Source organism: Epinephelus moara, chromosome 10, assembly GCF_006386435.1.
Source record: "Epinephelus moara isolate mb chromosome 10, YSFRI_EMoa_1.0, whole genome shotgun sequence".
Classification (NCBI taxonomy): domain Eukaryota; kingdom Metazoa; phylum Chordata; class Actinopteri; order Perciformes; family Serranidae; genus Epinephelus; species Epinephelus moara.
The window spans coordinates 941,775-958,219 of NC_065515.1; the positions used below are offsets into that span (position 1 = coordinate 941,775).

The 16,445-nt window shown below is 41.4% G+C and overlaps 2 protein-coding genes across 4 annotated transcripts in view; both read right to left on the bottom strand.

The window, feature by feature from the left end:
- Positions 1-4,380, bottom strand: part of LOC126396978 (cytochrome P450 2J2-like) — a 6,316-nt gene extending 1,936 nt beyond the window's left edge. The window contains exons 1-7 of the mRNA XM_050055393.1: positions 4,189-4,380; positions 3,722-3,887; positions 3,474-3,626; positions 3,236-3,396; positions 1,686-1,859; positions 1,453-1,594; positions 1,133-1,320 (exon numbers count right to left, since the gene is read on the bottom strand). Coding sequence (XP_049911350.1) covers positions 1,133-1,320; positions 1,453-1,594; positions 1,686-1,859; positions 3,236-3,396; positions 3,474-3,626; positions 3,722-3,887; positions 4,189-4,380 — 1,176 coding nt within the window. The remainder of the gene's footprint in view (positions 1-1,132; positions 1,321-1,452; positions 1,595-1,685; positions 1,860-3,235; positions 3,397-3,473; positions 3,627-3,721; positions 3,888-4,188) is intronic.
- Positions 4,381-7,813: 3,433 nt separating this feature from the next.
- LOC126396977 (cytochrome P450 2J2-like) lies at positions 7,814-16,445 on the bottom strand. 3 transcript variants are annotated; one of them, XM_050055390.1, is made up of 10 exons: positions 16,412-16,445; positions 15,868-15,964; positions 12,542-12,707; positions 12,290-12,442; positions 12,050-12,210; positions 11,790-11,966; positions 11,553-11,691; positions 9,397-9,584; positions 9,153-9,294; positions 7,816-9,047 (listed from the first exon to the last, which is right to left on the bottom strand). In XM_050055390.1, exons 3-10 carry the CDS (start codon positions 12,654-12,656, stop codon positions 8,872-8,874), a joined length of 1,251 nt encoding a protein of 416 aa, XP_049911347.1. In that variant the 5' UTR covers positions 12,657-12,707; positions 15,868-15,964; positions 16,412-16,445; the 3' UTR covers positions 7,816-8,871. The 3 variants fall into 3 exon arrangements, with proteins under 3 accessions (XP_049911346.1, XP_049911349.1, XP_049911347.1); XM_050055389.1 differs by lacking the exon at positions 16,412-16,445 and having other exon boundaries at positions 7,814-9,047; positions 15,868-16,094; XM_050055392.1 differs by lacking the exons at positions 15,868-15,964; positions 16,412-16,445 and adding an exon at positions 12,798-12,864 and having other exon boundaries at positions 7,814-9,047.

The following is a 16,445-nucleotide window of genomic DNA, read 5'->3' on the forward strand; positions in this document are numbered from 1 at the left end:
TACATAATCACGGAAACTGTCAGTGTGTCATTCTGTCAGTCAGTCATTCTGTCTGTCCCACGTTTTTCTACTCACTGACGTGGTCAATCTATGTGAAACTGCACATAGGCATTGAGGACTGGCATAGGTAGAAGGTGACAAAGCTACCAATGGCTATGGACTAGTTAATATCCATCTAGGGGTGTGACATATCATCTCGTTCATAATATGGGTACAATTTTTAATATGATATGAAGAATTCCTTTTGTGATACTCGTGATATTTCAACGTCATATTGTTACGCACAGTTCAAACAACTCAATCATTTAGGATTTTACTAAAAGAAGGAAATCACCTGTTGATTTTTATATATAGATCCCAGGGTACATTTTTTGTATTTGGGAAGTGCTTAAATATGCAATTTGTGATAGATTTAATTTAGTTGAACTATTAATATTGTAACAGAATTTGAATCTCACTCTGAGTTACTGTTGTTGTTCACAAACTAAAGAAATTATTAATTTTTCTTTAGTTTTTACTGAATATTTGAAGCAAACTGTAAAACTAGAACTCTTATTTTGGTACAATTCTATGTCCTTAAATTAATAATACTTTTTTTTTTTTTTTTAGTAATTTGTCATATCAAAAATATCATTGCTGCAAAAATATCCTGAATTATGGTGAAATTATTTCAGGGCCATATCGCCCACCCCTAATACCCACCATAAAACAACCTGACCCTCCCCCATACTTCAGAGGTTATTTTGGTGAAAGAAGCGCAGACGTAGTGTGATGCACTCCTCTACATAGACAGTAATATTGTAAAGTAACTTATTACTTTCAAATGAAGGGAACTAATAAGATGTAATGTAATACAGTTTGAGAGTAAGTTGCCCAACAATGTTTTTTCTGTTGTTAAATGCGGCTTTGGAGCCTCTGTTCACTGTGGAGGCATGTGAGGAATTTTCTTCCCAAAATTAAGGTGCCACATAATTGATATAGATGATTATCATTTTATGGGTGAGGTATTCCTTCAGCTGACTTCCCCACATTATTATATCACAAACTTACAAACTAGTTATGTAATAAACACATCCAGGACACAACTGTCTGTTCTGACTCTGTAGTTACTGAGTGCTTTAAGTAGATGCACCTTGGGTATGACGTAACCACCCACAGTCGTATCCTTGGCGGCCATTCTGAGTCCATTGAGAGGAACGATGTTTCCCATCCTCTGGATCTCATGGATGACGGCGTCGCTGTAGGGCAGGTTGGGTCTGTCTGCCATACTGGGCTGTCGGGTCTGTCCGATCACTCTGTCTATCTCTGCCTGGACTTTGTCTAGGAGGTGAAATAAAAGATTTTTAACTCATCAGTTAAAGTGACTTCTTTGACCTTCTACGTGTTCTTTTGTATCTTTTAATCTTGTTTCTGTGCTGCTGCTGTGGAAGTCACTGATATGTGAACACACACCCTGGATATGAGGGTTCTTGATGAGGTAGATGAGGCCCCACTGCAGAGTCTTAGAAGTGGTTTCACTTCCAGCCAGGAACAGATCCAGACAACACAGAACCAAGTTGCCTTCGGTAAAACCAAGGTCACTGTTCCTGGTGTGCTGTGAGGCGCAGACACAGACAGACATGTAGTCAGTTACAGTTTAGGTCTCATACATACTGATTGGCTTATCAACATTGTAAGCACCGTACTTTCTCCTCTATCAGGAAGGTGTCGATGTAATCTCGTGGGTTGCTGGGGTCCAGATCCAACTTGTGCCTCTCGACCTCTGCCCTGATAGATGCCTCCAGACATTGGGAGTTGCTGAAGATGCCGTTGTGAGGCCCCGGCAGGTGTTTCATCAGTGCTGGGAACGCATCATAAAGCTGTTTGGAGAGGAAACAGGGGACTTGTTCAGTGGTGACGTTTATATCCACTGGCAAGTAAAAGTCTCACTTTAGTTTACAGTGTTTTCTGATAGGAAACTTTGAATTGACATAACGTAGCTTCAGCCTGCACCTTTTTGGATTACAGAAGTGTCTAAGTTATGTTAGGTTACTTTATTGTATCTGCCATTTTCTGTGAGAGGCTGTGACTTTATTTACATGAATTTGTAGATTAATACATGATGTTCTTGTTTCTATTTGCAGACCAAAATAAATTCTAATAATACATCCTACCAAAAAAAAAAACGCAAAAATTAATAAGCCCACACGTCACACAAATTAACAGCCAGCCAGACTGATATCAGTAACTGGACACAGTCGCTGTCATTAGATTTTAAAACCTTACTTTTGGTGTTTGAAAGTTAAGATTCGAAAACAAAATACTGGAGTTAAAAAAAGCCTCAGTTTTTCACTATAGTCATGCACGCTGCTGGTGAGTCAGTGCCAACAGTTTGTTTTGGCCAAATTTTAAATGAGACTTGTGGGCTAAAGTGATTTTGGTGAAATATCACAACTTTAAGATCAGATTTGTTTTTTGTTTTTTTTCTGATGGAAGCGTTTGTTGCACCTGGTATGTTCAGAGATCGTCGGAAATTTGAAAATCCCATGATAATTTCTGTTTATACAGTTTCTTGCTGTAATAAATGGTGTCATTTTGGCAATTTTTTAAGAAAACGTCTTTGAGACCCAGAGGTGGCTTTGGCGATTTATTTTTACTTAGAGGAACATACGTCCCTCCCTAATACTTTGACATTCCTCCCCTGTTTTGCACTCCCTCATAAGTACGAACAGTCCCTAACTCAAGTTCATTAGTTTCCTACACATTCCTGTTGGCTTTCTTGATGTTTATCAACAGATTACCAAGTTAACACGCTGGTTCTGATCCATGTTATGGGTGGATATAGCCATGTGACGTTGTAAGTTGTGTCTTGATGCCTTAAGACAGTGGTTCCCAACTGGTCTAGGCACGTGGTCCAGATTTCTCCTTAGTCATTAGTTCAAGGTCCACACAGTTTAATATATTCAGTGTCATACTTATGTTTGGCCATATCGTTGGGCTAGTTCACTGTCTCTGTCAAGTAGCTATCAGATAGCCACAGGAAACGACACTTCAGAAAAAAAGCTCTGCATGTCAAAATAAAGTGTGTTTTTTACAAACTCGACACATTTGCGAGCTACTTGCGGTCCATTCAGAATTATCCCGCAACCCACTTTTGGACCACGACCCACCGGTTGGGAACCACTGCCTTCAGAGGATGGTTGATGTGTATGTAGATGCTCATATAAATGAGGAAGGAGCCTTCTTTGCATCTTACTAGAGCCCATATGGAGCCCTCCAGATAGGCCATCTCAGTCAGATTCCTCAGCATGCTCTGGAAGTTGTGGTCACTGTAGTCAAACCGTCTCCCAAACACTATCTGGCAGATGATGTTGGCCACGGCGTTGTTTAAGAGGGGCACAGGGTCAAACGGCTCACCTGTAAAGAAGAATCAGCCTCAGTCCGAGTAATTCCATCGTGTTTTGCTCTTTTTTCTGTTTGTTCTTTCTGCCAACCTTTCTCCTTCTCCATTGCCTCCTGCAGATGATGACTCTCCTCGAGGATGCTCTGCTCCATGGAGCTCTTGGCCAGACCAAAGGTACGTAACATGGCCATGGCAAAACGCCGCTGTCTCCTCCACACATTCCCATTACTGAAGAAAAGCCCGGCTGAAAGAGAAAAACCACACGACTTTACTCAGGCAGGGATCAGGAGGCAGGTTGACCTCTTTGACACTGATGTACTGTGTGTTTGTGTGACCCACCTGAGTTCCCTGAATAAATTCTGGTCACCATCGGGCTGTAAGGCCGGTCCACAAAGTTGTCGGCCTGTGTGACTAAGGCTTCCTTCACCATTCTCCACCCAGACACAAACACTGTTTTGTGTCTTCCCAGACGTATGCAGAACACATTCCCGTAAACATCAGCTAGCTGTGGAAGCAGGAGCAGAGAATAAGTGTCCTGTTGTCTAACATGTGACTCTGATAAGATGCATATTTCAGGACAATAATTTCTCTGACTCTGTGACTCATCATCGACAGGTTTTTAGCATTGTTTGTACCATAAACTTTGTAATGTTCTGTTGAATCTCATAGGATTTTTTCTTTGTTTATGGATCAGTTTCTGCTGCACAATACAGTTTTGTTGCGTAGATACAGAGAAAGTAGCACCTTACACTTTCTTTTGCAAAAACACAACTGCATAATATCAGAGTCTGATTCTGTCATCTTACCTTGGTAAGGTAAACGTGAGGCTGTTTAGATTCAATGTTGAATATGTTTCCTAAAAGAGGGAGAGATGGTGGTCCTGGTGGAAAGTTGGGTGGATCCTTTTTGCTCTGAAAATACACTAGGAGGAGAACGGCAAAAATAAAAAGCAGCATTCCCCTTGGATCGAGCCACAGACACAAATCACACAGCCACATTGTGAGGCTGAGGAGAAGAGCGGGGGACTGATAAGGATCACTTGCTCCATCGTCAATTTGTAGTTAGAGATGGGCTGGTACTCTGCTGACTCACAGCTTATGTTGATATAATGACCTGTGTGTGTGAGGGAGAGGAAACAGCCCTCCATTAACTAAATACAGAGTATGAATAAGCTAAAACTGACCCAAACTTACACACTATAACAAAGTGGAGGTGTTAAATTAGAAAATTTCAGCCATAACATCAGAAGCTGCCTCATAATGCATATGATATGTAGGCATCAGTTTTTGACAGAGAAAGACGTGAGAAGTAAAAAACACAATATCTCTGGTGCTGCTGCATTAATTTTGATCATTTCATCATTTCCTCAGACAACAACACCTTTAACACTGTCTCTTCAAGGAAGGAATTTTACGCTGTTGTATAGCCTTAGTTCTGTATAGAAGGTACAATCCCAGGATGAGGGGACTGTGTTGTCTCGCCTTTAAGACGGTATCAGATGTAGTAACAGCACCGAAATGATGTCTGTAGAAAAGGGACAGCCGGCTGGATGGGATCCTAGGCAGCACGGGTGTGATGTTTTGACGCTGTGTTGCGACCTACCACGGAAGATTTAACAAGTATGTGGTAGCAGTTAGCAGCTTACTTAAAGAAGAAGAGCAGCAGCTGAACATGTTTTCAAATTGGGAAAATAATGTGGTCCGCCATTTAACAGAGACGGTTCGAACACGCCCCCTCCCTCTGGAACACCCTCCCTATACACATCCGTGACTGTCCAGATCCATCCACCTTCAAATCACTCCTCAAAACCCACTTTTCAAATCCGCTTTTAACCTTTAAACATTAGCTTTTCGTTCTCTGTTTCTCATGTACCCCCCCTTTTTTTTTTTTTTTTAATGCACTTCTTTTCTTTGTTTTAAATGTAAAGCGTCTTTGAGAGCTGTANTTAACCTTTAAACATTAGCTTTTCGTTCTCTGTTTCTCATGTACCCCCCCTTTTTTTTTTTTTTTTTAATGCACTTCTTTTCTTTGTTTTAAATGTAAAGCGTCTTTGAGAGCTGTAAAAGCGCTATATAAATAAAATGTATTATTATTATTATTTATGAGGTGGGGGAGCCCATCTGTGTGGAGTCTGCATGTTCTCCCTGTGTCAGCGTGGGNCCCCCCCCCCCCCCCCCATGACCCCTAAATGACTGGCTCAATGAATAAATGATTGTTGTTGCCATGTTGTGCCATTGTTATTGTTTAGAAAGTGCTGTCAAGGTGTATGTTATATGTCACACTCAAGGCCGACACTGTTGTGTTACATGTCACGACTCTTTTGCTTCCGCAGTGTCTGCAGGCTGTCTAAAACCACACACTGAAGCGGAGCGATGCTGCCGCTGTTTGGTTCTGTGTAAAAATGCAAAGTCAGCATGAAGGGGCGATGTAGCAGCCATGTAGCGCAATCTCTGTGTAAAAATGGCTTATGTTATCAAAGTTGAATGCTAAAGAGGTGGAATAATCCTTTAACATTTTACATGGTACCATACCATTTTTACCATGAGTAAAGGTGTTTTTATCATAGCATCTTCCAAATTCTTATTTTGGCATAATATTATGGTTGTTCATAGAAAATTAGACAACCCATGTGAAAGTTGATGCAAAAATTTTGTATTATTATTTATGTCATGGTCAGTTGGCAATATCTGGGGCTGAAAAATAAAGCCCATGTGGAAGTGCCACAAACTGCAGTTATGTGAATGGTCACCAGAGGCTGGCTGCAAAAGCAAGTCAATGTTAAAATGACGTTACAGGACAATTAAACGTGTTTACAGCCTGGTACAAAAACAGTTTTGGTCTTTGTCGTTAGTTTACTCATTCATGACAACTGTACATTTGAATTAGAATTTTTAAGGGCATTGGAAGTTGTGTAACATGGCCGCTTGTAGTGACAGGCAGTTTGTGAGGCGTCACCACAGTCTATGAGTCAGGTCCACCCTCTCATCCACATATGGTCACTTGTGGCTCCGAAAAACCAAGATAATGACTAGCAAAATGCCGAACTCAAAATAGAAGTCCACAAACCAGTGGATGAAGTCACGGTGGCTGTGTTCATAATTTTTTTACAGTCTGTGGCTGCACTGTACAGTGTGTATCGTTGTCTACAGTCATTCCCGATACTACCACTAGATGGCACCAAAAATATTAAAAAAAGTCTTTAATACTGTGATACCATGAAACTGCAATATTTTCTGAGACGGTCATCATACCGTGAAACTCTCATACTGTTGCATTCCCAGAAGAAGCTCTGGCTGAAGGGGGCGGAGTGGTGTCAGTGGTCCATAAATCCTTCAGTCTATTAGCCAAACAGCATTGTAGCATAAAAGCAACCAAATATAGGGTTGCAGATTTGAGAGTGTTATCGCGAGAAAGCCAAAAACCAATACAGCGTCTCACTTTAAGTTTCAGTGTTAGTTACTTCCTGTCATGGCCTTAAACAGTTCCTAGTATTTATTCGTTTGACTGCAGACCCCTCTGTTCTGTATCAAGACCTTTTCCACTGTTCACCTCACCTGCCTCCCATTTCTCCATCATCTTAGCAGTACCTGTAATTGTCCCTTGTCTCCATTCAGTTGCCATATTACCTAGTTTGCACCTGCCCTAGCTTTTCCAACACCAGTTTTTCCACATACCTTAATCTGCATGCCTGGCTGCTTGTTGTTTGGATTGATACTTATTTGCCTGCCCTTTAGGAATAAGTTAAAACTAGTCCATACCCATTGAGTGCACAGTTGCCCATGTACAGTTTCACATGGTGTGTGTTTGGGATACAGGTCATAGGAAATCGCAGATTAAATAGTCAACTGAACCCATTAAGAAGAGCAATGTATTCAGACAGAGTTTTTGTGAATTTGATAGTACGATGTCCGATGTACGATTTCCTTAACCTGCTATCCTGTGATTCAGCCACAGTGATCGGCCGCAGAGATATTGGTCCCTAGATTATGTTCACCCAGTTTCATGCAGATCGCTCAAACTTCCTAGGAAGAGATCCATTTGAAGTGTTTTTCAAAATATTCAAAATGGCGGAAAATCTATATAAGCGGAAGTTATGGGTTCTTGAGGCAAATGTGTTCCTCATGAGGAGAGGCATCACTGTGCAAAGTTTCATGTCTCTACGACATACGGGGCATGAGATATGCCCATTCAAAGTTTGACATTTCAATGGGTTGCTATAGCAACCCCCTTTGGCCAATTGATGTAATATTGCTTCATTGGCATCCTCCCATGACCCTCTACCACTGTGCCAAATTTCACATGGATTGACCAAGTCAGTGAGGAGAAAAACGTGGAACAGACACACAGACAGAGTTTTCGTCATTATATAAGATATAGTAAGATGAAAAATAAATAAAATTAAACACAAATACATTTTTAAAAAGCATTATCAAATTCACAAGTATGTGACACACCGACGTCTTCCCCAACACACACACTTAAAGGGGACTTTACATTACTTAAACTGTTTTTCCTGTTGTTCAGTAAAGGCTATCTTGAACCAGGCACTCAGTTACTATCCCACATAACCAGAGTAGACTGTAGTTAGTAGATAAAAGATATGTTTATTTTATCTTGGAAACATCGTCTTCTCTTCTGTCTGCAGATGCACAGATCTGGTTTAGGTCAAGTCAGGTTGGCTCTGTTCTTTAGTTGCTTCCAACATTCAGCTCTCCTACTGTCCTAGATACAAGATTGTCATGGCAAATGTCCTGTCCCGTCTGTTATAGTCAGAGAATGTCCTTTCCCAGCTTGACAGTTTCCTTTTCACTGCCTGTATCATTGATGCGGTTTCCTGGGCCACTGAGTTCAAGATTGAGAAGTCTTACTCTGAGTTTCTTGCTCCGAGCACCTGCCCTCCTAATCGTCTCTTTGTTCATGGTATGCCAGACGTGATGTGCCGTATCTTGCATCACATATGGCATGCCACCCAGGTATGACAAACACCACTTACATTGATAATGGCTTGCAAATATGCCGCTAGCTATGAATGTATGTCATATTGTGTTTTTACCAAAGAAGTAAACCAGATTTGTAAAACAAGTCATTTCTTAGTCATTAACAAATGTGTTAAATGGTTTGTTTATGTAATTTAGTTCATTATTAACTTGCATGTTATGTATCATACATAGCAGTAGTATGAAGAAATCTGAAACAATACAGCTTGAATGTAATTTTGAAGAGCATATGTCTATGAAGTCTTTTTACATTCTGTCATTAAAGTCAAAGGTAAATTACAAGCAGTGCCATTATTACAAAAATATTTGTATGTAAAAAAAACCCAACTATCACATAGATTTGATTGTACAGGCAGTAAGAGTAAACCAGGCAATTATTAAACAGTTAAAGTCTAAGCTTGAAAACTAACTGCAGCTTTCTCTCCTAAAACGTTTGTCTTGTTTGTTGCATATTGTTTAGGTGAAAAATGACAGAGTGGGATGTTACAAAATTCAGCGCAACTTGGCGTAAACCTTGAAGGGGTGTGGTACACGCGTAACTCCAGTTATTCCCTCTGTGCTCAGCTCTACTCCATCAGGAACGGAGAAAGTGAACTTCTGTAGTAAAGCAACCAAAAACAGGAACAGCTCCATCTTGGCGAGGCCTTCTCCGAGACACACACGTTTTCCTGAAGAGTCCACAAACACACATTACGATGTAAAAAGCTCAGGAAAAAACAAATAGGTCCAGTCTGGTTCAGGTTATGCTTAAGATTGAGGTGAATGTGGTTTACCTGCAGAGAAAGCCAGAAGGGCTTCTCTCTTCACAAACTTTCCCTCAGCATCCAGGAAGTGTCCGGGGTTGAAGGTGTCTGGAGTCTCCCATTCAGTCTTGTCAGACAACACAGAGGTCAGGAAGGGCATCAAGGTCGTACCCTAAAAACAAGATGTTAGGTTAACACCAAGCAATGACGCATCAACAATCATATTTTAGAGATTATCTTGTTAAGACTTAAAATGACTGTGAACTAAATGCACCTTGGGTATGACATAATCACCCAGTGTCGTATCCTTGGCGGCCATTCTGAGCCCATTGAGAGGAACGATGTTTCCCATCCTCTGGATCTCATGGATGACAGCGTCAGTGTAGGGCAGGTTGGGTCTGTCTGCCATACTGGGCTGTCGAGTCTGTCCGATCACTCTGTCTATCTCCGCCTGGACCTTGTCTAGAAAACAAGAACATTGAGGGAATTAAACTTGTAGCAACGTGGTGAGAAAAACTTCATATGTGAATTTTTATACAGCTGTACTTTGTGTGAAGTGCTAATTAACAAATATTAGCATGCCTACAGGCTATACTGTAGCAAGAGGTGGACAGCAGCATTTTAGCAGCGTGAGAAATGTTTGCATGCTGACGTTAGCATTTAGCTCTGAGGCTTTTTATGGAAAACAAACGGTATGTTACCATGTGCAGATGACACACAAAATTTACATTACCATATCACCAACGATTGGATGTACCACAATTTTTTTTTCTTCACTTACACAAAGACAAAATGGAGGTAATTGACCCTTTGCTAAGTCCCATCCCCAGACTGGCCAATCATAGCCGGCTCAGTCCAGGGTCTGACAACACCAACACTGTGCTCCATTGACTCTAAAGCAGTCGTTTCAGATTTCCTTCATTTCCAGGCTGGTTTTGTGGATTTGGAGCTAAATGTTGTGTCTGGGGCACGTCGTGTATTAATGATACTCGTTACCTGNTCAGAGGTCTCTCAGTACTTCACTTTTACACTGTGATCTGTAGCCTATAGTTCGGCTTTAGCTTCTAACTATCTTTGTCTTTTTAACCTGTTGTTGCTGCTGAGTCAGTTTGACATCCTGGATATATCCTTTAAACACAGACTGTAGACCCCTCTGTCTGCTTCTCTCTGGAATCACTCAGTACGTTTACGTGCAGCTTGAGGAAATCGAATTACTGGCTTAGTTTGACTGAAACCGGACTTTTAAATGCATGTAAACAGTTTAGTCCAACTGAAATTGGACTATCCGTAGCTCGACTAACACACCTAGATAGTTCGACTGAAAATCAAACTATTACTGCATGTATCCACGTAGTACGACTGGAGTTGGACTTGGCGTTCTGCGCATGCACCACTTTTTCTTTCACAGGCTCTCACCTGGAAGAAGAAGGAGATGACGTAGCAGCAGTTCAGTATATAGTAGTGCAGTAACTCCATGACGACCGAGAAGCAGAACACGCAGTTCTGGACAGACGAGGAAACCAGCCACAGCAACATCCATCTTTGCCATCTTCGTTTGTTGTTAGCTTCCTCTTTGGGTCAACCCGAACTAGTTCAATACGCACTATATTAAAAAGGACACAGCGCCGCCTATCGAGGCTACTTGGTCAGAAATTCGATTTTCTCTTCTGTATGTACACTCAGACAAGATGAGAAGTCTCGACTACGGCGTGCATGTAAATGTACTGACTATTTAATTTTTCCAGAAATATGATAATATTACTTCAGGGAGTGCAGTTAGTTACAGTGTGGGCTCCATGCTTACTCTGACAGCTTGTTGGACCACCACAAAGGGGCGGGGCTTAGCGAAAGGTCAATTGTAGTGTAGTAATGTGTAGTCATGAACTCAGACCTGAATTGCAGCAGCCACATTACAATTACAAAGTTAGCCCACCGTCATCTTAAGAATTTACCAGTGCTAAAAGACTTCACAGGATTTTGAAGAACTTGTCCTTGTATTTATAGTCAGTAGACCTGACTACTGTAACGGTGTCTTTACAGACTAAAAATTTGACCAGACAGCTGCAGCTGATCCAGACCGCTGCTGCTTGTGTCCTCACTAAGACCAAGAAAGTGGATCACATCACTCTTTGCACTAGCTTCCTGTCTGTTACAGAACTGATTTTAAAATATTACTATTGGTTCATAAATCACTGAATGGTTAGGGCCAAATTATATTTCTGATCTCCTGCTACATTTTCTTGCACTTGTTCGTAATTGTATTTAAATATCATTTTAATATGTGTTTCTTTAGCACTTTCTCTTGATGTTTTGACATTTTATGTAGACGTGGATTGCCTTGTTGCAGAAATGGCATGGCTGTAGACTCTTTTAGTCTTGTTTCCTTGCTGTTTCAGAGTTAGCTCAGTTTGGGCTGAGCATGTCACCTACACTGGATCTCAGGGTTTTTGATGAGGAAAATCAAAGCCCACAGCAAAGTGGTGGACGTTGTCTCAGTTCCAGCCATGAACAGATCCAGAGAATTTATAGCCAGACTGGCCTCAGTGAAGCCCAGATCAGACTCTTTGTGCTATTCAGAAATACAGAGAAGATACAGTAGTGAGTGGCTGTTAAATAAACAGGAAGTGCTTCACATTGCTGTACAGTGCAACGAAATTGTTCACGTACATTCTTCATTTCAATGAGGAAAGCCTCAATGTAGTCCCGGGGCACACTGGGGTCCAGGTTCTTCTTGTGGTTCTGTATCTCCTGACTGATGAAGTCGAAGATGGCGCTGAACTGACTGAACATTTCGTTGTGAGGACCTGGCATGTGCTTCATCACTCCAGGGAATGCCTGATACAGCTACTCAGAAGAAAACACATCACCTTTCAACTGATGATACTCTCCGACAGATTGATCAAACTAAATTGATAATACTGACTCACCAAACCCCATACAGAGCCCTCCACCTGAATAATTTCAGATATATACTTCAGCATGATCTGGAAGTTGTGATCACTGTAGTCAAACCGTTTCCCCATCACAAGCTGGCAAATGATGTTGGACACAGCATTGTTGAAGAGGCCTGCTGGGTTGAAAGGTTCACCTGGAGGAGAGGAGTCCACTGTTTAGACAATGTTATACTGCTAAACAGCTGCTGACAATGAGCTTATTATGTGAACCACCTCTCTCCTTCTCTATCTCCTCCTGCAGGTGTCGGATCTCCTCACAGATACTCTGCTCCATGATGTTTTTGCCCAGGCCGAAGGTACGTAAGGTAGATGTAACAAAACGTCTCTGTCTTTTCCATGGTTCACCATTGCTCACAAATAGACCACCTAGACACAAGCATGCAGAGGGTATACTGTAGGGTTAATGGCTCAGGGGAACTAATTCCTGCACAGCACGAGAGCTGAGAAATAGAATGAATTGTACACCTGACTCTCCTGAGAAAAACCTCTCAGTGATGGCATTGTATGGTCGATCCACAAAGTTGTCGGCTTGTGTCACCAAGGCTTCCTTCACCATCTTGTACCCAGACACAACCACCATCTTGTCACCACCCAGGCGAACGCTGAACACGTTGCCATAGAGCTCAGCCAGCTGTGGAGAATACATCAAGGAACAAATGTTGGACCAGAACACACAACTGCATCATATGAAATTTTGAAATTGTTCAAAAATAAAACATACCAAAGCACATGGTGGAACAAATGGGCTACCAGAGGGATGTGTAACGAAGCAAGTTCGACAGAGCCAGACATTCTTTGAGTGAGCTGGCTCGACCACACCCAACACCCCAGTCAGAGATAATGAATGCCATAATGGTGGTTATCAACCTTCTTTGTTACCCAGGGATCTATGAGTTGTGATATACCAGCAGTGTAAGATGGACTTCAACAAATCAGGACCACAAAAACATAATCCAGGTGGTAACACTATGATATTGCGGTTTTAGGGAATTAAAACACATAGTGAACATAGTGGATGTATGCTACCTGAGAGTAAGCTAGAAACCTAGAAGGCTTCTTTTTAATCCAGCATGGGCAAATGTCCAGAGAACGCTCCCAACTGGGACCTGGTCAAAGCCAAATGAATACAGCCAACTGGCTGAATTATGACCTAGTTATGATGGTTTCAGCTTGTCAAGGCTCGGCAGTCGAGGTGGTGGTCTTGCAGCTATTCATAAAAAGCATGTTAACAGTGTCACAGCCTTCGGACATCACCAGGTCAAGGACACTTCCTTGATAATGTCTGGGCTCCATGATATACTGAGTGAGATCTAAGTGTTCTTGTATTCAACAGTCATGGGATTAAAGAGATCAATTACATTGGTGTTGAAATTACAAGTGTTGACAGTCCTGTCATAGATTAGTACAGTGGAGGATGTAAATTCAGCAACAACTGCTGGATTAGTATTGCAAATAATAAGTACCTCAAAGCTTGAGAAATTGGTAATGTAGACTGCATTTAATTAACGTAGCGTGGCTTGACCATGTGGAGTGCTTGTATGCTGTTTGTGGTGCTGAACATGTAGAGGCAGATAATGTATCATTTTATACCAAAGGTGAAAAATAAGGTCAGTTACACTAGGTATAGGAAGCAGCTGGTCAAATATCAGATTTGGCAGCAAAAAGGACCCATAAGAGGTGTTTTGATAATTCGAGTAGTTTGTGCGTAAGTCAAGCCTTGGGAGGTCAAATGAGGTGGAATGTTCTGGGTTAGGGTGACCTGTCCATTGGAACAGATGTGTCAATTTTGGCAATAGGAACGGTTGTTAGTTCTGAGAGAGACAAAGAAGACATGAAATATTGGCGCACGAAGTCCAGCTTTAGGAACAAACAAAGGCAATCAGGAGAACTTTAGATTCCCAGGGAATATGACCCAAGCGTGTTCACACACACATACACGCACATGCACATGAACGAGCAGACGCCCATTATAAAAGCATTTGAAGGGGGATTGTTCAGCACTGTTTCGCTGTGTTGCTGTTTCTACTGGTGTACTGTTGTGGCTACAACTTCTATACTGAGTTCTGCAATTAAAGGGAAATTTCGGTTTATTTCAACCTGTCTCCTATCGTCCTAAATTTGTTTCAAGTGACTAGTGACATAAAAATAATAGTTAGCATGTTAGCCGTTAGCCTAGATACAGCCGGGGCGCATAGTAGCGTCAGACCTGTTAAAACGTAAGTGAACGGGCAACCTTCAAGTGCAAAGTTAGTCCACTAAACAAGCTTTTTTTCCACAAAGACCGCCTCATATCGTTAGGATAAATGTCAGAGAACATATAGAAAACGACATGTAAACGTGTTGTCTTACCTTACCGGTGTGCTGCCATGTTTGTTTACCATCTAGCTCTGCTTTCCAAAGCGCGGCCGAAATATATCTGGCGAGCTCTAGATAAAGCCCAGCTGGATACTACTCCAGGTGGAGGTGTCTCGTCCTCGGTCACATCCAGACCTTGAAAATAAGGCTGCAACCGGTCCCATTCCTTGCAACAGAGGCATTCCTCTTCTGTGGGCACTGGGGCACAGCATTCACAGGTACACCACCTCTCTCTCTCTCCTCCTCCGTTCTTCAATTTCACGAAACTCTTCGTCAGTGTATTCTGGCTCAAATAAATAAGGGCGGCCATCAAACTCACTAGTCACTTGAAACAAATTTAGGACGATAGGACACAGGTTGAAATAAACCGAAATGTCCCTTTAAAGTGATCCCGTTGGCTGTAACTTTTCTCCGTGGTTCTCAGAGTCTCTTCATTTCAGTGTTTGCTGAAGTTGAGCATTTTCCTTACAAACATAGCAACTTGTCTGTATAAGGTATTGCAGTGTTAATGAACACTGTCTCATTAGGCTACTGTTCATGGCACTATCAGCTGGGAGTCCATTCTTTGGATGGCATGAGGTACAATCTCACGGTGAATAGCGCAGGCGTACTGTTGAATGACTTTATTTATTATAATTTTTTTATTATTATTGTTTTCATTATTCAAAAAAATCACTCTTACATTGGATGTATATCGCTATATGATGCATTTTCAGAGCCACTATTGACGTAAAATAAAACAAATATTAACTTTGCTGGCCCAAAGTTTCTTTTGTTGTTTACATCAGAGCGAGTCAGGAAGACTTAGAGAAATGTGTTAGCATGACGGTGCTGAGCACAAGTTCATACATAATGCCATCAGGGCTGCTGTCACCCCACAAACAGCTGGTGCTGCAGCAACCCCAGCACCCCTACTCCCCACGGTGATGAAAAGCTACCATGTCTATCTAAGAGAGCCTATAAGAGCCTTTATGATACGGTGAGCTCTGGCTTTAGGCTCATGTACCTTGTTAATACACTAATCTTGCTTTGTAGTCCACCCCTCCTGTGTACCAAGATCAGAATTTACATTTATATTTACAATCTGACCACCAAATGTCAGTGTCTGCCATGAGTTTCTATGAAAAAATTAGTAATTTAAATAAAAATGCACATGTCCTGAAGGATATGAACAATTTCATGTTAAATTCAATTGGAAAAAAACTATAGAAATAATTGAAATGGCGTCATTTTTTTTAGTTTGTTGGCAAAGTTATACATGTTATTGTCCACGTACGCCACCATCCTGGTAGCAGCTGCTCAGTCAATGCAGTGTTTGTGAAAGATCTTAATTGCAAATTCAATCATATTAGTCAAATGAACAGTTAAATATATTAGATGGTGTCAATAAAATTCAAAGTTAAAGATGGGAAAAAAATGCATGTGTCAAACTTTACCTTGGTAAAATATTTGTGTGGATGTTTCCTGTCCACACTGAAGAAGTTTCCCACAAAGGGAAGAGCCAGCGGTCCTGGAGGATAATTTGGAGGATTCCTGTTTTTTAAGAAGTCTGCTATTAGGATAAAAATAAGTACGAACAGGAAAAGCCCTGTGAGGTCACAACCGAGTAAAAATTTAAAAAGCCACATTGTTAAAAAGAGTTAAACCGGCAGCAGGAGGATGGTTTGAGCTGTTCAGGACTTCACACGACACACAACCTTCATAACAGGACAGACAAGTAAATACAAATCAGCAATTCATTCCACACAAAAGTGTGAGTGACATGTCCTTGCATAACCTGATACAGACACGCCCACTTTCACCTGGCAAACAAGGTCTCTGCCATCTTACCTGGAGCAAAACCAACCTTAGCTTGGCAATATGATAGCACACACTCAGTGCCAAACCTGTCCTTCAGGAATCTTAGACATTCATGTTTAAGTGTAAACAGAGTCCAGACAAAAAAATACAGTGCAGTGGAAAAAAACACATCCAACTGACCCATTGTGCAGTTGCGTGTATTTGAGTCACTGCC